General features: G+C 36.9%; 1 protein-coding gene across 1 annotated transcript in view; it reads right to left on the reverse strand.

Moving 5' to 3' along the window:
• Positions 1 to 1028: 1028 nt before the first annotated feature.
• LOC121381621 (oxysterol-binding protein-related protein 11-like) overlaps positions 1029 to 22088 on the reverse strand; it is a 37765-nt gene continuing 16705 nt past the window's right edge. Inside the window, exons 10-22 of the mRNA XM_041510956.1 lie at positions 21415 to 21495; positions 19055 to 19116; positions 18326 to 18450; positions 15266 to 15399; positions 10516 to 10601; positions 9582 to 9663; positions 7771 to 7939; positions 6632 to 6742; positions 5076 to 5236; positions 4540 to 4659; positions 3918 to 4079; positions 3609 to 3674; positions 1029 to 2835 (exon numbers count right to left, since the gene is read on the reverse strand). Of these exons, the coding sequence (XP_041366890.1) occupies positions 2764 to 2835; positions 3609 to 3674; positions 3918 to 4079; positions 4540 to 4659; positions 5076 to 5236; positions 6632 to 6742; positions 7771 to 7939; positions 9582 to 9663; positions 10516 to 10601; positions 15266 to 15399; positions 18326 to 18450; positions 19055 to 19116; positions 21415 to 21495 (1431 nt within the window). The 3' untranslated portion in view covers positions 1029 to 2763. The remainder of the gene's footprint in view (positions 2836 to 3608; positions 3675 to 3917; positions 4080 to 4539; positions 4660 to 5075; positions 5237 to 6631; positions 6743 to 7770; positions 7940 to 9581; positions 9664 to 10515; positions 10602 to 15265; positions 15400 to 18325; positions 18451 to 19054; positions 19117 to 21414; positions 21496 to 22088) is intronic.

Here is a 22088-nt window from a genome sequence, read left to right on the forward strand (position 1 = left end):
ACATCAGGCCAATGAAGAATACACCGATGTACAGAAATGAATATTCTCAGCAAGAAGTTGTAAGGTCTCACTACACAGATCACTTTTGGGTGAGAGTTCATTCATCATGGTCCACTACAGTTCCTAATTGTGACATATGTTATGGTTCACGTATTCACTTCTAGTAATTGGTTAACAATTAAACAAATTGTATTTTTCAATGGTAAGCCCTTGGGATGGATTCTGCCAATGCTATTTTGAATTTTGTGCATTGAACTGTTGGGAAGTGGGTGTACAGTGGAACAGGTGGCCAGTGTTAATCAGTTCATGTACGAACTGTAGAGACTGATATTATGGTCAGATGTGGTCAAACAGATGATGTAAATGTTCTCTGTAATGATACCTACAATTCAATCAAGTGTACAGTAGGTATATTCCTGGTTTCTGAATGAAATTTTGACAGTACGCTGTTTTTATGCAGATCATAAAAATGGTCACCTGAATCAGCCAAGCTAGAAACCAAAAGGTGTTTATATTTATTATATTTCTATACCTTTCCCAGGAATCTGATTCAGCGAGATACTGCTATAGTAAGGCTGTACATATTTAATAATGATATAACACTGTCTTTATAATTTCACAGCAGGCCTAAGTATTTTGCAAACATTATACTTTTATTTCAGAGGAGCACAATTATTTAAACATTACCCCCAACCCCCTCACATTCCTCATGTCTGTCCACCACATAATTCTTGATGACATATGTTATCTTAAAACGTAGTTTCACAGAAATGGAAATATTGGATCGGATCTTTTCCATGATCAGTAAGTCAAACAGCATAATACACAGTTCCTTAAAAGAAAATAAGCACCAATGAAAACAGACTTCCATAAGTTATCTGGGCGGGACGTAGCCCATTGGTAAAGCACTCGCTCAATGTACAGTCAGTCCAGGGTCGATCCCCGTCGGTGGGCCCATTGGACTATTTCTCATTTCAGAATGTGCACCACAACTGGCATATCAAAGGCTGTGGTATGTACTACCCAGTCTGTGGGATGGTGCAAATAAAAAAACTAGCCCAAGAAGTGGCGACAGCAAGTATCCTCTCTCAATGTGTGTGGTCCTTAACCATATGTCTGACGCCATATAACCATAAATAAAATGTGTCTCATTAGAGAGTTCACTTTTGGGTAAGAGTTCAATGATCATGTCTACTATAGTTCCTACATATTACATGTGTGGTTCACATATTCACGTTTTAATACTTAGGGAAGAAAATTAAAACAGTTTGTAGACAGATACTACAGCCAGATGGGATCATATGGCAAGACTGTCAGATGTAAATGTTCTTGATTTTGTAATGAAAATAAATATAAGTATAATATATCTTGTAAAGAGAACCCATTCTATTAGCAATCTTCATTTGAATTAGGACAAGTAAACATGGATTTCAATGGCACATGACATCTGTATAGTGAGACCTAAACCCCATTTTAAATACTAAAATTAAATGTCCACATTTTAAAAATATCTTATAATTTTTGTGTTGGCGAGGAAAAAACTATATTCAGAAACATTCTTTTCATTCAAAAGCAAAATATTATAAGTTAGCTACTCAGTTTGAAAACATAAAACGTGAGCTGAATTTAGTTAAAAAGTTACAATACAGGCTAGAGATTTTCAAAGCTATCTTAACACTACGAAACTGTAAAACATTATAGGCTATGATGTCACTACAGCACACACCAAGTGATATCATGGCTTACAATGATTTTACAATATCGTACAGCTAAGACAGCTTCGAAAATATGGGCCCTGCTCTTTTCAATGCAAGTATAACACATAAATAGATATACAATTACCCTGGTTGTTATCAACTGACAGTCTGTGAGTAAATTAGTATGTTTCAACCATTAGACACATTAGGAAAACCAAAACAAATAGCAATCTGTGAAGAATATCTGTGTGATGTTAAACTCGTTAACACTAATGAACATGAAGCTTGTATCTGCTTCAGAATGCAATCATCTTATTGCACGTCTTAGCGGTAACTGTCCAAGTCTACACACTGTTACTGTTGGCAACAGACCAGCAACTGTTACTGGAGGCAACAGACTAACAACCGTTACTGTTGGTAACAGACTAACAACCGTTACTGTTGGTAACAGACTAACAACCGTTACTGGTGGCAACAGACTAACAACCGTTACTGTGGGTAACAGACTAACAACCGTTACTGTTGACAACAGACTAACAACCGTTACTGTTGACAACAGACTAACAACCGTTACTGTTGACAACAGACTAACAACCGTTACTGTTGGCAACAGACCAGCAACAGTTACTGTTGGTAACAGACTAACGACCGTTACTGTTGGTAACAGACTAACGACCGTTACTGTTGGCAACAGACCAGCAACTGTTACTGTTGGCAACAGACCAACGACCGTTACTGTTGGCAACAGACCAACAACCGTTACTGTTGGCAACAGACTAACAACCGTTACTGTTGGCAACAGACCAACAACCGTTACTGTTGGCAACAGACCAGCAACTGTTACTGTTGGTAGCAGACCAACAACCGTTACTGTTGGTAACAGACCAACAACCGTTACTGTTGGCAACAGACTAACAACTGTTACTGTTGGCAACAGACTAACAACTGTTACTGTTGGTAACAGGACTAACTGTTACTGTTGGTAACAAACTAACAACTAAGGTGCAACATGTGTCTATAATGATGATCAGGCTATACAAGTATTCAGAAAGTCCTAAAAACTGAATCATGAAGTCGTTTCCTTCGTCTTTGTGTAGAAATTCTTGTATACCCATTTCTCTCCATCATAACAGAAGAACTGTAGACAAAAGAAAGAAAAACGTTTATTTTAAACTCTCTATGACATAACATTTCTAAATAAAACTTGTTCCAAGGTTTATAGTTACAGGCAAAAAATGGAACTTTTGCTTCCATCGAATTGTTAAAACCTGGATTCAGTATTGAAGCTCCATGACAAATTAGTTTTGAACAGAACTTTACTGCAAATATATCTTGTTTTATTTACACAATAATACACATGACAGTGATATTGAAGTGACTATATGTATGACATTTGATTAATGATTTTTGTTTGAGGAGTATAATACCTCTTTAATTTTTGTAACAGATGATTCCGATTATTATCCATTAAAACCATGGATTCCCATGAACAGCAACCTGAATTTGAACATACCTTGAGATTCATATAATGGTACAAGCTGTTAAGAAATGAAGGAAAGGAATGCTTTTGTTAATGACACCTAAGCACATTTTAAACTACAGGTACTTCTACTTTGATGTCCGATATATGGCTACTTCACATTTGATTGATGGAAAGAGGAAAACTGCTGCTGCTATATAGGTACTCCAATTGATAAACTAGCAAAAGATACTTTATATGCCATAGTTAGGATAATACATACCATGGCTTTGATGTACCAATCATGGTGCATTGGCTGTGACAGGAAGAAATCCAAAAGAGTAATGCTGTGACCAAACTACAGTTCAGACGAGTGTTCTACCACTGAGCTACACCCCACCCAAACTGCTAGTACTATGTCACCTCACGTACTATTTCAGTGTTGTTCTTACCTTTGTTGGAAATGGTGAGTTTGTTTCCCTTCTGTGTTTTTCCCCTTCTCTTTGACGATCTTCAAGCTGAAAGATTTTTTTCTTTCTCAAATATTCAGTTTTATAATAAAAGAAAGACAACAATGGTATTGGAATAAAAATAATGTATGACAGTTTTTATCTCAGCATTATGGTCATGGCATTTAATTACTATAGACTATTGTAGGTAACAGGTGAATGCTTTTAACCTGCTTTACTTTTAACAAACTAGGTAGCAAGTTGGACAAGTGAATTTTTAACCATATCCAGTGAATTTTAAAATCCACTTACATATTTCTTGTGTTCTGTAGCCGTGGTAACATCCCCAACTTTAAGAGCATTTGTAACATGCTGCCACAGCCTCCTGGATTCAAACTCGCCCTGGAGTGGAATCGGTCTCACTCTCTTCCGCCAAATACGAAGATCGTGGATATTGACGTTTTTCACTTCATTCTAAAATATAATTTAAAAAAATAAAAGTGACTTATACAACAACACATAACAACAGTTACAATTTAATACTCACTGAATGTATTACTTTTATTAACAGAAAGAATTCTTTCCCCGTAGTATCAATTCACCAAAAGTTACTGTTTTGTTTTTCATTGGTTTTTTTAAAGGAATGAAAAAAGGTGAAAAAACAGAACAGCCCATATCATGTTTAATATACCAGTTATGGACAAAGAGTTAGTTATCTGGATCCAAAGTTATTTTAAAGAAATAATCCTGCATTATAATATATCAAACACCAAGTATATACCATGTAGCCAGTTCCTGGCCCATAATTTATTTTCTTACATTGTCTCTCTAACTACCTCTCAAGCTGGTACCTAAAACCCATCTCCATCAATGATAGTATCACCATGCTAGATTAGTGACACAAGGGAGATAACTATTGGTAGGATAATCTTACATTGTTGTAGGTGAACTCGAATGAACTGTTCCACTCTCCCATCACCTTGCAGATGACATCTCCGGAATTCACGTTCTTAACTTCGGCCGACACTCTGTGAACCTTTCCTCCATAGAAAGGCTGAGAGAAAAAGAAAATAACCACAATAATCTTAACATACCGACAAATTAGTGAACAAAAATAATTAAATATTGTATGAAAACCACCATTTTGTACCGTGCATCTACACTTCATGCTTACAGTTATACACCTTACTACAGTCAATGGATATTACCTGTCTACCTTTCTCATTTAACCTCCCACTTTGAAAGATAACAAACACTTTGATCATACTACTAATGTTAAACATGTATACAACAAATTTAGAAATTTCAAGAGTGTCAACAGAAAAAGTAAACATTTTTGAAGTTGAGTGCAGAAAGAAAAGAAAAAAGAGAAAAAAATGTGTGATTTGCTCCTTTAGTATTCTATATTTATGAAGTTTATCCCAAATTCCCCCAAAACTCTTGCAACACTTTGTTCCAGCGTGAACGCACCTTGGTATGAAAGACGACAGCTGCATTGTATCCGGTCTTCTCACACGAGATGGAGATTTTGTCCCCGAGTTCCACCCACGGCACCGTTAGGATGGATCGTGCGTAGGCACTCGGCAGTGTGAACACGTACTCCTCATCGTGTTCCAACAGGTGCAGGTGGACTGAAGGAAGGAAGGAAATGTTTTATTTAAAAACGCACTCAACACATTTTATTTACGGTTATATGGCAGGTGCACTGAAGGAAGGAAGGAAATGTTTTATAAACGCACTCAACACATTTTATTTACAGTTATATGGCAGGTGCACTGAAATACAAGGTGTTAAATGTAATTTACATCAATAACACGACAGGTAATTCAGACTTTAGCAGACACCTTCAATTCATTGTCAATGAATGTGTTTTATGTGAATAAATGAATGGATTAAAAAATAAATGATTAAATGTGTATTTAATAACACCAACACAACCCCTACCCACAAGAACTGGCTATTTGGTGTTAAACAACAATATATGTATAAGAAAGAATAACAAGATCACAATTCTCATTAAGCAAATAAAATGCTGCAAAGAACTGCTGAAAAGGCTTACCACCTGGCTCTAGGTGAAATGATATAAAGTCCAGTAACAGAATATTGCATACAAAGCAGTAACAATAAATACAGGAATTTAACATGAACCCTGACAATTAACAAAATGGCCACAGCAAAATTATGCCATGGAATAAAAGACTCCACCATATGTGGCCCAGTGGGATAGAAAAAGTACACCCGAGGTGGTGAAAATTTCAACCTGGGACGAGGCTTGCCGAGTCCCATGGTCAAAATTTTCACCACCTCGGGTGTACTTTTTCTATCCCACAGGGCCACATATGATGGAGTCTTTTTCTCTCATTCATTCGATAAATAAACCATTATTTTACATGAACAGAAAAAAATGGCTGAACAAGTAATTTTTTTTTTACCATTTTATCATAAATAAACTACACTATCATATTTGCTGTGTTTGTTTCATGTGTTAAATAAAATTTAACACTACAAATTAACTAGATATCTTATAAAATCAAGGTTTTAATAACAAAATATCCATTTAAAACTGTGTTTAATGACCTCACGTCACCATCGACGTCACCAATGACATCATGTTACACGCAATCGCGTGATATCCCATGTAAGATAGAAATTTCTTACATAGCTTTCTTTCATGGGGTAGCTCTGTCCTATATACCCGAGGATGAGAGAAAAATAATTTCCAACACAGCTTTGTGATTAATGTGTAAGGGAAGAGATTAACTTGTAAGCATGCAATAATTCACTCAGAAAATTACATATAAAAGTAAGTTTCACAGCCAAATAAAGGCTGTGGAAATAGAAAACATCACGGCAATCTCATGTTAATTGCCATGGTTAAATTCATTAACATCAAGACTTTCTTTATTCTCACTGATGTATTGACCAATTAACCATTAATATTCTAACTTGTAAACTTGTGCTGCTTTTTCACAAAAACTATTCTATCTCCACCATCATTAAGTACTGCTTGGTGTTGTTATACAGACCTTTTCCAACCATGACCACACCAATAGACATTCCCATGAACTTTGACTTGGTCCATATAGAAGCATTCATCTTCACCTTTTTCTCAGGACACTCGAAGTAAAAAGCTGAAACTGAAAGAGAGCCAACAGTTTAGTGTCACTGTTAGGGTAATCACATACAATGATAACCTTGTGTATAATTACTAACTTCCGGCTGTTGTATAATTTAATCTATTCAGACGTAAAAACGGAGATGACACTTTATAGTTATAATAGTTCATGTTTTACTTACATAAGTTACAATACTGAATGCTGGTGAACAATAAAGTTAAAGTTTAGTTTTTCGATACCACTAGAACACATTGATTTATTAATCATCAGCTATTGGATGTCAAACATTTGGTAATTTTGAAATATAGACTTAGAGAGGAAACCCGCTACATTTTTCCCATTAGTAGGAAGGGATCTTTTATATGCACCATCCCAGACAGGGCAGCACATACCAGGAATTTTGATATACCAGTCATGGTGCACTATCTTGGTGTACAATAACTACTGCAAATAAACACATACACTAACCAGAGAAAGCAACATATCATGGAAAGAAAAAAGAAATGTTTTATTTAATACGCACTCAACACATTTTATTTACGGTTATATGGCATCGGACATATGGTTGAGGACCACACAGATATTGAGAGAGGAAACCTGCTGTTGCCACTTCATGGGCTACTCTTTTCGATTAGCAGCAAGGGATCTTTTATATGCACCATCCCACAGACAGGATAGTACATACCATGGCCTTTGTTGCACCAATTTTGGAGCACTGGCTGGAACGAGAAATAGCTCAATGGGTCCACCAACGTGGATCAATCCCAGACTGACCACGCATCAAGCGAACGCTTTACCACTGGACTATGTCCCGGCCATCACATCATGGAAGTACATTCACTTGTAACACTGACTGAAGAAAACTTGGATTAGCAAGACATCCAGATCACAAGAGCAAAGGAGAAAGAAAGAAGTAGCTATCACAGGACTCCATCTGATTGGCTTTTTAAACATTTGGTCCAGTCCATGTAGAAGTAGGAAAATACCACAGGTCAGAGGTCAGATTAAGGTATAAAACAACAATACTCTGTTCATTATAGAATTGTTACCAGGTGGATGATGGGACACCTGCTCAGCACAGTACACAAGCTCAACGGGTTCCGGTTCCCCGACGTTGTCAACATCTGTCCCGTCGCTGTCGGATGGTAGTGGTACTTTCCACGAACAGTGGAACGTCTCGCCAATAATTGGGTTGTACGGCTTTTTGGCAACAGAGCCCTGAAATAAGATATTACATATCTGAGTTACGTCCTATTTAATACCAATACAATTCTAATTTTCATGTTTTAAGCTAGATGCCCAAAATGATTATTTAGCACTTTTGTGAATTTGGTCAGAGAAACTATGGTCAAATTAAAAATTTCAGTTAGTGAGAAATTAACAAAAATATTTTTTTTTAGGTGCATTACAACCCCTGCAATTGTCCGCTGCAATCGGCAAAGCAGTGGATTTTTTTCGTTCTCTTGCGGCATTTGTTTTTGCTGTGGACTATATTGGATTTTTTTTTCAAGATGGATTTTTTCCTTATTGTTAAAAATAAAATATACTTTGTGAACTGAAAACAAATGAAAAGTAAATTTTAAAACAGTAACTGCGCCGTTATTACTAAGTATCTGAATCTCAGCATCATCAGGCATGATCGTAAATATATGTAAATTACCAGCATTAAGCAAGTATCAACTAGGTCATTAAACTCTGTTGACTGTTCATAGCACATGTATTGCAGGAACCACTGGATTACAGGGGTGTGGGGGGTGTGTGACAGCTTATACATCGTTGAACCGAGGCTATGGTTATGGGTGTTTTATTTTCAGTAAAATGTTTAACATAAACTCCTACAAGTCACTTGAAGTGTTATGGTCAGCCTGGTGATGGGATATTTGTAGATATACATATATAGAGAGAGATCGTTCCGACAGTTCAATCACAATTTCTCCATCATTTACATTGGCAAAATATGCTTCCTTTTTCTGGTTTTAAGTGGCCTAATCCAAAAAACCTAAACAAACTTTACCAATATACTTGGGCTTGAAATGGGGGCATTTGGTCTTAGTGACAAATTTCCAAACAGAAAGTATGCCGTTATTAAAGAAAATTATTTTAATTCTATATCGTATTAAATATATTCTGACACTTTGATGTAATATAATTAAAATATAAAGATTGAACTGGCATGTCAGTGCAGACTGACTACACTGTATATGATAAACATTCCTCCCCATGCAACTCCATGTGCATGTGTCATTCGAGTGTTAACTGTTATGCCACTTTTAACTGATGAATACCGCTACTGATATTAATAAATCTTACAGCATACATGTATTGGCAAACAACACAAATAACAAATTAATCATTCAACTTTACTTACAGCAAACATGTTAATGGAAAAATTGTCGTGGAAAATGCAGTGGATACTATTTTTCCATGGCCAATTATTTGCCATGGTCATTTTCTAAATTGCATGGTTTGCATTATTGCATGGAAATTATTTGAATTTTTACTTACATATAGCATTTTGGCGATTTAATAATGCAATACATTTTCTAAAATTAACTTCGATTTGTGGTTGTCAATTTGGTGATTCATATTTGAAAGGGTTTGTTTTTGTTTTCTTCAACTGTTCCAACTCTTTTTCTCAACTTATTAATAGCTAATATTCTAAAAAGATTATAAATTCCTTAACAAAATCTCTTCAGGTGAGACTTCATAAAAACATGCTACAAGATTGAAAAAGATTACAAGGAAGCTAGTACTAAATTAAATATTCACAGAAGTTGAGAATTAACTTAATTAACATGAAGCACATTTCGACTTTTAAATATAGACAATGTAATATGATTTCAACAGGTGTTTTCCTGACCTGTCTTCCAGCATGGAACGATGTCAGATACCACTCAACAACCGCCAACATTCTGGCTTCGGGATCTTTTAAATCTGGGATTCTGAAGAAAAAAAATCCCAGAAAACAGAGTTTAGTCACTGTTCTATTCGCTGAAGTATGTTATTAATATCTGAATTTAAAAAAAAAAAAAAAAAAACCCCAATTAATTCAGGATTGTCTGTTATTTCTTTTATGTTCATTGGGGTATGAAAAAACCCCAAACATCTGCAAACTGTGTGAACTGGCTAAGCTGTTAACACATACATTTGTGGATGATTTTTTTCACACATAGTAACAGACAATCCTCATAATTAAATATGAATATACTTACTAATAATAACACTAAAAGTTCATATTTTATTTTGATTTATTTTTCTGGCTAGGAATTTTCTAAATCGTAAAACCATTGTAGGCTATGACTTCACTGTAGCACATGCCACACTGATGTAATAGCTTACGAGGGTTTTACGATGTCATAGCACTAAGATGGCTTAGAAAATATGGGCCCTGGATCTTAAACGATAATGCTCAATAAGACGAATTACTAATATAAAGTGATGTCATCAGATATAACGTTCCCTGACAATGTTACATTTACGTTCACTGAGAAATGAACAAACTCGTTTTGCTATGGCTGAACAAATGGCATGACATTAATTTGTAATGAATGTAATGAAAATTTAATTATTAATGAAATAAAGCTGTATAAAATTAGTTTTGAGAGTCCTATTTTGTTTCAAGATATATTTTGTCAGGAAAGTGAGCTATTGGTTTAGTTGGTGGGGTTGTCAAAATCACAACCCCACTAGCTCTGTAGCTTGGAGCTTTTTAGAACATTTGCTAAACAATGCTTTCTCAACACATATGACTGACATCACATATTAACAAGAGCCAAAATAACTTCTTTTCTTACCTAAGAAACGTGTCAGGATGGGCCATACAGTCTGCAAACAATTCAAGCAGGGAACGTTTTTCTAGGATAAATGTTGGTAGAACGACCTGAAAAAGAAAAAGAAAACTTACATATACATTCACAAAACTTCCGGGGTATAGCAGATTTATTTCACAAATATGATTATCTGTCATGATTGGCAACATGGACTGGGTTAAATATTATGGAGATGGACAGTAATTAGAACGAGAGAGACAGAGAGAGAAAAAAAAAGAGAGAGAGAGAGAGAGAGAGAGAGAGAGAGAGAGAGAGAGAGAGAGAGAGAGAGAGAGAGAGAGAGAGAGAGAGAGAGAGAGGGGGAGAGAGAGAGAGAGAGAGAGAGAGAGAGAGAGAGAGAGAGAGAGAGAGAGAGACAGAGACAGAGACAGAGACAGAGAGACAGAGAGAGGGAGAGAGAGAGGGGGAGGGAATATAGAGAGAGAGGAAGGAAGGAAGGAAATCGTTTATTTAATGCCAAACTTAACACATTTTATTTACGGTTATATGGCATCGAGTATATGGTTAAGGATCACAGGAAACCCGCTGTCACCACTTTTCAAGTAGCAGCAAGGGTTTTTTATATGCACCATCTCATAGGATAGCACATACCACAGCATTAAACAAATGATTTACCACTGGGCTACACCTCGCCCCAGAGAGAAAGAGAGAGGAGGGAGAGGAAGGAGGGAGACAGGGAGGGTGAAAGTCAGTGAGAGAGAGAGAGAGAGAAAGAAAGAAAGAGAGAGAGAGAGAGAGAGAGAGTGTGTGTGTGCATGGCTGTGTGTGTGTGTGTGAGTATGAGTATGTGTGTGGTTATAGATTTGCTTCATTTTATATTGTAGATATTCATGAATTCTTATCTGTAACAGTAATAGTTAAGTTTGAAAAACACAACGACAAAATTATATGGTGTATTTTTGGAGCTAGATCCCAGATGTTCTGTTCGAAATTAACCACATTACAAATCTACAAATCTAATGTGAGATAACGTCAATGACTATCAAATTTAGTTTCAAATTAACTATGTCAGAGGTGCAACAGGATGATTACAAACCTTTGTTAGGTCCATCCCTAGTTTGAGCTGTGACAGGAGATGCAGGATGATTACAAACCTTTGTTAGGTCCATCCCTAGTTTGAGCTGTGACAGGAGATGCAGGATAATTACAAACCTTTGTTAGGTCCATCCCTAGTTTGAGCTGTGACAGGAGATGCAGGATAATTACAAACCTTAGTAAGGTCCATCCCTAGTTTGAGCTGTGACAGGAGATGCAGGATAATTACAAACCTTTGTTAGGTCCATCCCTAGTTTGAGTTGTGACAGGAGATGCAGGATGATTACAAACCTTTGTTAGGTCCATCCCTAGTTTGAGCTGTGACAGGAGATGATTACAAACCTTTGTTAGGTCCATCCCTAGTTTGAGCTGTGACAGGAGATGCAGGATGATTACAAACCTTTGTTAGGTCCATCCCTAGTTTGAGCTGTGACAGGAGATGCAGGATAATTACAAACCTTTGTTAGGTCCATCCCTAGTTTGAGTTGTGACAGGAGATGCAGGATAATTACAAACCTTAGTAAGGTCCATCCCTAGTTTGAGCTGTGACAGGAGATGCAGGATAATTACAAACCTTTGTTAGGTCCATCCCTAGTTTGAGTTGTGACAGGAGATGCAGGATAATTACAAACCTTAGTAAGGTCCATCCCTAGTTTGAGCTGTGACAGGAGATGCAGGATAATTACAAACCTTTGTTAGGTCCATCCCTAGTTTGAGTTGTGACAGGAGATGCAGGATAATTACAAACCTTAGTAAGGTCCATCCCTAGTTTGAGTTGTGACAGGAGATGCAGGATAATTACAAACCTTAGTAAGGTCCATCCCTAGTTTGAGCTGTGACAGGAGATGCAGGATAATTACAAACCTTAGTAAGGTCCATCCCTAGTTTGAGTTGTGACAGGAGATGATTACAAACCTTTTTTAAGTCCATCCCTAGTTTGAGCTGTGACAGGAGATGCAGGATGATTACAAACCTTAGTAAGGTCCATCCCTAGTTTGAGTTGTGACAGGAGATGATTACAAACCTTTTTTAAGTCGATCCCTAGTTTGAGCTGTGACAGGAGATGATTACAAACCTTTGTTAGGTCCATCCCTAGTTTGAGCTGTGACAGGAGATGATTACAAACCTTTTTTAAGTCCATCCCTAGTTTGAGCTGTGATAGGAGATGATTACAAACCTTTGTTAGGTCCATCCCTAGTTTGAGCTGTGACAGGAGATGATTACAAACCTTTGTTAGGTCCATCCCTAGTTTGAGTTGTGACAGGAGATGATTACAAACCTTTTTTAAGTCGATCCCTAGTTTGAGCTGTGACAGGAGATGATTACAAACCTTTGTTAGGTCCATCCCTAGTTTGAGCTGTGACAGGAGATGATTACAAACCTTTTTTAAGTCCATCCCTAGTTTGAGCTGTGATAGGAGATGATTACAAACCTTTGTTAGGTCCATCCCTAGTTTGAGCTGTGACAGGAGATGATTACAAACCTTTGTTAGGTCCATCCCTAGTTTGAGTTGTGACAGGAGATGATTACAAACCTTTTTTAAGTCGATCCCTAGTTTGAGCTGTGACAGGAGATGATTACAAACCTTTGTTAGGTCCATCCCTAGTTTGAGTTGTGACAGGAGATGATTACAAACCTTTTTTAAGTCCATCCCTAGTTTGAGCTGTGACAGGAGATGCAGGATGATTACAAACCTTAGTAAGGTCCATCCCTAGTTTGAGTTGTGACAGGAGATGATTACAAACCTTTTTAAGTCCATCCCTAGTTTGAGCTGTGACAGGAGATGCAGGATGATTACAAACCTTAGTTAGGTCCATCCCTAGTTTGAGTTGTGACAGGAGATGATTACAAACCTTTGTTAGGTCCATCCCTAGTTTGAGTTGTGACAGGAGATGATTACAAACCTTTGTTAGGTCCATCCCTAGTTTGAGCTGTGATAGGAGATGATTACAAACCTTTGTTAGGTCCATCCCTAGTTTGAGCTGTGATAGGAGATGATTACAAACCTTTGTTAGGTCCATCCCTAGTTTGAGTTGTGACAGGAGATGATTACAAACCTTTGTTAGGTCCATCCCTAGTTTGAGCTGTGACAGGAGATGATTACAAACCTTTGTTAGGTCCATCCCTAGTTTGAGTTGTGACAGGAGATGATTACAAACCTTTGTTAGGTCCATCCCTAGTTTGAGCTGTGACAGGAGATGATTACAAACCTTTGTTAGGTCCATCCCTAGTTTGAGCTGTGATAGGAGATGATTACAAACCTTTGTTAGGTCCATCCCTAGTTTGAGCTGTGATAGGAGATGATTACAAACCTTTGTTAGGTCCAGGTCCATCCCTAGTTTGAGCTGTGATAGGAGATGCAGGATGATTACAAACCTTAGTAAGGTCCATCCCTAGTTTGAGTTGTGACAGGAGATGATTACAAACCTTTTTTAAGTCCATCCCTAGTTTGAGCTGTGACAGGAGATGATTACAAACCTTTGTTAGGTCCATCCCTAGTTTGAGTTGTGACAGGAGATGATTACAAACCTTTTTTAAGTCCATCCCTAGTTTGAGCTGTGACAGGAGATGCAGGATGATTACAAACCTTAGTAAGGTCCATCCCTAGTTTGAGTTGTGACAGGAGATGATTACAAACCTTTTTTAAGTCCATCCCTAGTTTGAGCTGTGACAGGAGATGCAGGATGATTACAAACCTTAGTAAGGTCCATCCCTAGTTTGAGTTGTGACAGGAGATGATTACAAACCTTTTTTAAGTCGATCCCTAGTTTGAGCTGTGACAGGAGATGATTACAAACCTTTGTTAGGTCCATCCCTAGTTTGAGTTGTGACAGGAGATGATTACAAACCTTTGTTAGGTCCATCCCTAGTTTGAGTTGTGACAGGAGATGATTACAAACCTTTGTTAGGTCCATCCCTAGTTTGAGCTGTGATAGGAGATGATTACAAACCTTTGTTAGGTCCATCCCTAGTTTGAGCTGTGACAGGAGATGATTACAAACCTTTGTTAGGTCCATCCCTAGTTTGAGCTGTGACAGGAGATGATTACAAACCTTTGTTAGGTCCATCCCTAGTTTGAGCTGTGATAGGAGATGATTACAAACCTTTGTTAGGTCCATCCCTAGTTTGAGCTGTGATAGGAGATGATTACAAACCTTTTTTAAGTCCATTCCTAGTTTGAGCTGTGACAGGAGATGCAGGATGATTACAAACCTTAGTAAGGTCCATCCCTAGTTTGAGTTGTGACAGGAGATGATTACAAACCTTTTTTAAGTCCATCCCTAGTTTGAGCTGTGACAGGAGATGCAGGATGATTACAAACCTTAGTAAGGTCCATCCCTAGTTTGAGTTGTGACAGGAGATGATTACAAACCTTTTTTAAGTCGATCCCTAGTTTGAGCTGTGACAGGAGATGATTACAAACCTTTGTTAGGTCCATCCCTAGTTTGAGTTGTGACAGGAGATGATTACAAACCTTTGTTAGGTCCATCCCTAGTTTGAGCTGTGACAGGAGATGATTACAAACCTTTGTTAGGTCCATCCCTAGTTTGAGTTGTGACAAGAGATGATTACAAACCTTTGTTAGGTCCATCCCTAGTTTGAGTTGTGACAGGAGATGATTACAAACCTTTGTTAGGTCCATCCCTAGTTTGAGCTGTGACAGGAGATGATTACAAACCTTTGTTAGGTCCATCCCTAGTTTGAGCTGTGACAGGAGATGCAGGATGATGCTCTTGTGTTCCTCCACCTCTCCCAGCTCCGAGTCCTTGTACTCCTCCTCATCCGTCATCTCATCCTCGTGATTGATCGGACCTACAACGTCAGACAAACTCTAGTGTTATTACATACCCATTTAATCTTACTTTTGAGAGTACTGCTAAAGCAGGGTACCTACATAATTTTCAAGTTTTGTTGTATACAAGGGCCTCCTGCCACCCCCAATAGCCGCGCATTCACCTCCAAATCCCAGAATCAACCTATTGTTACATTAAATATACTAGTATATGTGTGTACATTTCAACTGATTAATGTTTTCTCCCTGTGTTCCAGTTACTGTTAATATTGTCTAGTCATAAAAACTACAAATGTTCATTGTAGTCCTTGGGGAAAACATTTGGCATTATGTTGTATTATAAATACATGTAAAAGCTACATGCTGAATATAAAGATTATGGTTTACAAATATAACAATACTTGTATATAGATTAAGTCTGGTATAACCTTCTACTCTTGACTTCTAGTGTTTTGGGTGCTATATGTAGATCATATAAACATGACATTTTCCTTGGTGGTACAATTTGATAAAGTGACCAGAATATTTCTCAATAAAAATACAGTCAAACCTGTCCTAGCAGCCACCTGTACTCAGCGGTCACCTGTCTTAAGCGGCCACTTTTTCCCCTCCAAAACGATTTATAATGTAAATGCACCTGTAATAAGCGGTCACCTGTTTAATGCGGCCAGCAGCCACCTAAATCGGATCCCAAATCACTAAAATACCTGTATTAAGCGGCCACAGTAAAGTTATATAAAAGAGATATTTTAACAACAACAACGATAAGGTGCAGCAAATAACCGGTCTTCACACCTTCAGGAATAGATTCACTTACTAGGACAATACACTGCATGAAGTAGGAATTAAATAATTATATGGAAAAAGAAAACAAACTGTTAATTTAATACATTCCATTTGCATTATTTCTGAAGGAGACGATATGTCAAATGTTGATTTATAGTCACCTGTGAAGCACGCATCCATTGACTAACAGTACAGACGGTAAACCAGAAACAACAACAGATGTTTTAAAAACTATGTATGTGGCAACCTGTATTCAGCTGCCACCTGTCTTAAGCGTCCACTTTTATCTACTCCCTTGTGTGACCGCTTAAGACAGGTTTGACTGTAGATTGTTTTTGAAACATACACTAGAAATCATTATTAGCCATTATTCAATAGTCATGAAAAAGACAAAGAATTCAAAACACCAATATCTTAGGTTTATTACATTTTTACACGATTCTGTATACAGGGGACAATATTTTTAAATCTTAGGTAACCGGAAGTCTGTTCACGTGAGTTTTACTTAGGTAACCGATTGTTCGGTTACGTGAATATAGTTCTCATAACCGATGAGTTAGGCCTACCTAATCCTAAAACACTTGAACTACGGTTCTGTGCTACATTGATGGTTCAAATGTATTTAAAAACAAACTGATTTTTACTTTCATTACTCATATATGGTACTTTTAATTTTAGAATGTAATTGCTCAACACAAATGCCTAACCGATTGGTGGTTCTCATGATTTTAAAGTTGCGTAACCGACACACGAACAGAACAACGGTTCTCGTGAAATATTGTGCCCTGTGTATACAACATATCCATGTATATATAATATAGGACTCAACAAAATTCACTGATCTTTTTCCAGATTCCATTACACCCAAATAAAATTCCCTGTATTTTCCCTGAATCAGACCAAAATTTCAAACTCCCTGAATTTTTCCTACTGCAAATATTTTTAAAACCATTTTCCAATACATGTCCCCTACTGGGCCTAACAATTTTTCGTATCTCCTAAATTCAAGGGCCATAACTCTGAAAAGTGAGTAAATCACCAAGAAACTTCAACTTGATCTGTAAAGCTATATACAAATGATATAGCTATATAAAAAATATCATCTTGATATCTCCAGGCATTGCAAAAATCCTAAGTTCAAGGGCCATAAATCCTTTAAAAATGGGTAAATTGCCATGAAAGTTAAACTTGATCTGTAACACTACATGATAAACATATACACAAAATTACTGCTAAATATCTAAAGGTCTTCTAAAAAAAAGTCAGGAATTTTTTTTTCCACATCTCCTAAGTTCAAGGGCCATAACTCCATCAAAAATGGGTAAATCGTTATAAAAGTCAAACTTGATCTGTAACAGTACATGGTGAAAATATACACAACATTTCAGCTCAATATCTCAAAGCATTCTGCAAAAGACATCCGGAAAACATATGTGGGACAGATGAACGGACAGACGGGACGGATGGAGATGAAACCTATAGTCCCCACTTGGACCGGTAGGGGACTAATAAAGAATTCTGACCATGCAATAAAAGAATATTTTATTGAACATATGAGTGATACACAATCTCACATTCATAGTACGCGTTCACCCAAATGACATCATGTCCGAAGCCAGGATGTTGAAGTTTATTTTGTTTAACGAGACCACTGGAGCACATTGATTATTAATCATCGGCTATTGGATGTCAAACATTTGGTAATATTGACAAATAGTCTTAGAGAACAAACCCGCTACATTTTTCCATACTTAGTAGCAAGGGATCTTTTATATGCACCATCCCACAGACAGGATAGCACACACCACGGTCTTTGATATACCAGTCGTGGTGCACTAGCTGAAACGAGAAATAGTCCAATAGGCCCATTGATGGAGATTGATCTCAAACCGACCATGCATCATGCGAGTGCTTCCCCACCCCCTCTAGCCAGGAATGATGTCATGTTCCTAACCAGTGTTCCATCAACTCTATAAAATTCAACCAACTTTCCAGACGAAGTAAGTTGTGTTATTTAATTTAATTTTCGTTAATCATAATATAAAAAAGTGGTAATAAATACAGAACCACATACCAGTTGTTTTGCCATGTTATTTAGTGCACTTGTTTCTTAAAATCAGTACGACACACAAGCTAGTATAATAATCTCTATGTACGTACCTTCAGACTTTTGATCTTGAAATACATAAGGGAGAGAAGTGACTGACGTAAAGCTTTCTGTAGGAGAAGGCAGACTAGTGTCAACAGGTCTAGGTTCCGTGAAGTTTACATACACACAGCTAGCACTGAAACAAGTTTTATACAAGTTGTGTATACAAAGAAACTATGAAATGTATAATTAGAGAAAAACACAGACACTCAGAAAGACAGAGAGAGAGAGAGAGAGAGAGAGAGAGAGAGAGAGAGAGAGAGAGAGAGAGAGAGAGAGGGCAGACAGAGAGAGAGAGATTGTGGGGGGGGGGGAGGGGAGGGGGGCAGACACACACAGAAAGAACAATTTAATTCAATTTTGTTCTGATGACATGTATATCACTAGGTGTGTCATGGGTGTACCCAGGCATTCTGCAGTACTAAACATAGACCCCTTCCTAAAAGCAAATGATACTGAAAGTTCCCAATTTGATGTGTAAATATATTTTGTAATTATGTCTGTTTTAATAAATTAATTTAACAATGCTGCATTGCATCATTCAAAGGCTTAAACAAATATTCCTAGTATGGTTCAACTGCACTAATGTTCTCAATCCCATAAGACATGAGACTCTTCTGAAAAATCCTGGATAAATCTCTGTGTGTTCGGACCAACTATAGTTGGACCTTACAAGACAGTGATCAGGTACGTAACAGACAAAGCAATTGTGTGTGTCTATGATCAGTGAAACTACTTACATGTTTTCTTTAGATTCACCATGTTCAAAAGGAAGACAGTTTTGTGAATGGTCACCTTTTATCTACAAAAGAAGCCAACAGAAAATCTGATAATACCTCTTCTTGCCAATAAACACAAAGATTGGATTTTTTTTTAACATTCTGCCTATCTCCAACTATATACAATAGCATTCTCCAATATTATTGTGTACAGGACAGACTTAACTCATACACTTGTGATAAGTTTTGGGAGGGCTTATTTTATAAATGGTCTCTTAGCTGGAATCTCAACACTGGTACTTTTAATAGCTATACATATTGATCTCGATCACATACATGTAGCATCCATGTCGGTGGGCCCATTGGGCTATTTCTTGTTCCAGCCAGTGCATCATGACTGCTATATCAAAGGCTGTAGTATGTGCTATTCCGTCTGTGGGATTGTGCATATAAAAGATCCCTTGCTACTATGCCAAAAATGTAGCGGGTTTCCTTTCTAAGACTATATATCAGAATAACCAAATGTTTGATATCCAAAAGCCAAATGATTAATAATCAATGTGCTCTATTGGTGTCGTTAAACAAAACAAACTTTAACTAACTAAAACATAGCTGTCCTGGCAATATTGACATTCTGGGAGCATAAAATGTCATTATTGATCAAACAAAATAATAAACAATTTCTTCAAATGAAATCTTGCTAAACCTAAATAATTTGTGTAAAATTAACTCTTAAGTATAGCGTTTGTAATATTTATGATATACACATTTGGTGACATGTTCTTTACTAGCTGAGGCCATTTGTTTGTGTGAGATACATTACAGCTGTCATTTGTCCTTTGCATAAACTCTATTACAGTTGTCATTTGTCCTTTGCATAAACTCTATTTGCTCACGTCTTTGTGTTCTTACACTAGTTTATTTCTTTTAACATGCAACTACATATATGGTCCTTCGAAACTCAGTTGATTAACAAGCATTCTGAGAGTACTGCCAATGCAAGATATGTCTCGTACCTGACCCAACTCTGTCACAAAATGGGCTAGTCCTCATGCAAGTCAAACTTGATCTGTAACTCTGTATGATAAAGCTATACACAAAGTTTCAGCTCAATACCTTATGAAAGTGTTGAAAAAAGAGAGAGAGAGAAAAAGAGAGAGTCCAAAACACTATATGTGGGATGGGCAGGCGGACAGATGGATGGACAGACAAAATACAAGTGTCTTGTGTAATATAGGTTTTTAATAAATGGTATTAAAATATCAACACTTTTACTTTCCACTTTTTAAAAACAACCATAATTTCCACTTTTTAAAAACAAATTTATTTGTACAAACCCTTTTTATAAGAAACATGTAAACAAAAACATGATTTTACCCCAAAACACATTTTCCCCACAAAAAGTTATAAAGCTACCACTTGAGAAATGTGCAGAGGGCAATGTTCTTTCAAACAATATAGTAAGCATTTCTCTCTCAAAATGGTACCAATGTACACTGGCTCATGAACGAGTATAAAGTCACTATTCCCTCACTACTTTTTAAAAGTTAAACATTGTTCTAACAAATGTAGTCATTGTTCTAACGAGTGTAATGTTGCTGTTTCCTGTAACACTCACCTCTCTACTCTTTAGAAGAGTTAAACGTTGTTCTAACGAGTGTAATGTTGCTGTTTCCCTTAACACTCACCTCTCTACTCTTTAAAAGAGTTAAACACTGTTCTAACGAGTGTAATGTTGCTGTTTCCCTTAACACTCACCTCTCTACTCTTTAGAAGAGTTAAACGTTGTTCTAACGAGTGTAATGTTGCTGTTTCCCGTAACACTCACTTCTCTACTCTTTAAAAGAGTTAAACGCTGTTCTAACGAGTGTATTGTTGCTGTTTCCCGTAACACTCACCTCTCTACTCTTTAAAAGAGTTAAACACTGTTCTAACGAGTGTAATGTTGCTGTTTCCCGTAACACTCACCTCTCTAAAAGAGTTAAACACTGTTCTAACGAGTGTAATGTTGCTGTTTCCCGTAACACTCACCTCTCTACTCTTTAAAAGAGTTAAACACTGTTCTAACGAGTGTAATGTTGCTGTTTCCCTTAACACTCACCTCTCTACTCTTTAAAAGAGTTAAACACTGTTCTAACGAGTGTAATGTTGCTGTTTCCCTTAACACTCACCTCTCTACTCTTTAAAAGAGTTAAACACTGTTCTAACGAGTGTAATGTTGCTGTTTCCCATAACACTCACCTCTCTACTCTTTAAAAGAGTTAAACACTGTTCTAACGAGTGTAATGTTGCTGTTTCCCGTAACACTCACCTCTCTACTCTTTAAAAGAGTTAAACACTGTTCTAACGAGTGTAATGTTGCTGTTTCCCTTAACACTCACCTCTCTACTCTTTAAAAGAGTTAAACACTGTTCTAACGAGTGTAATGTCGCAGCTGAGGTGGCTTTCAGAAGTAACAAATCCTGAAAACAATAAACACAACTTGACATGAATGAAAGTCTGTACAACCAAGACGAACACTCTCCACAAATGCACGTCAATAATGGAACAATTGTAACATTTAGAAATAAAGGAACACATAAATAGTATCAGCAAATATGGACTGCCACCAGAACCCTTATCCACTGTATCAGGAAGTTAACCATGTTACTGATATTCAGTGCCACAGTCCTAATATCCAGTAGCACACTACAGGCATATACATACACTACTACTCTAATAGTGAAGTAAATGTGGTCTCAAACATCACATGTTCCCTTCTTTTTTCCAACAGTAGAATACACTAATATGTGTATAAATTCAAAAAGAAAATTCAAAGAGAAAATTCAAAGAGAGCTTTTCAGTAGAGAAGTAGGGCTAGCTCTGGGTGATCACAACATTTTCTAAAAATTATCTTAAAAAATGCAAATCTATAACTTTTATCCCTACATTAGAATGATTTTTAACGTTGCTTGATAGCTCCATTTCATTTTAATCTTAACCATTATTTTAATGAATACTCAAAATTATTCAATTCATTAGTAACAAAATCAGATTATATATTATTAGTTTATTC

This window comes from Gigantopelta aegis, chromosome 9, assembly GCF_016097555.1.
Source record: "Gigantopelta aegis isolate Gae_Host chromosome 9, Gae_host_genome, whole genome shotgun sequence".
Taxonomy (NCBI): Eukaryota; Metazoa; Mollusca; class Gastropoda; order Neomphalida; family Peltospiridae; genus Gigantopelta; species Gigantopelta aegis.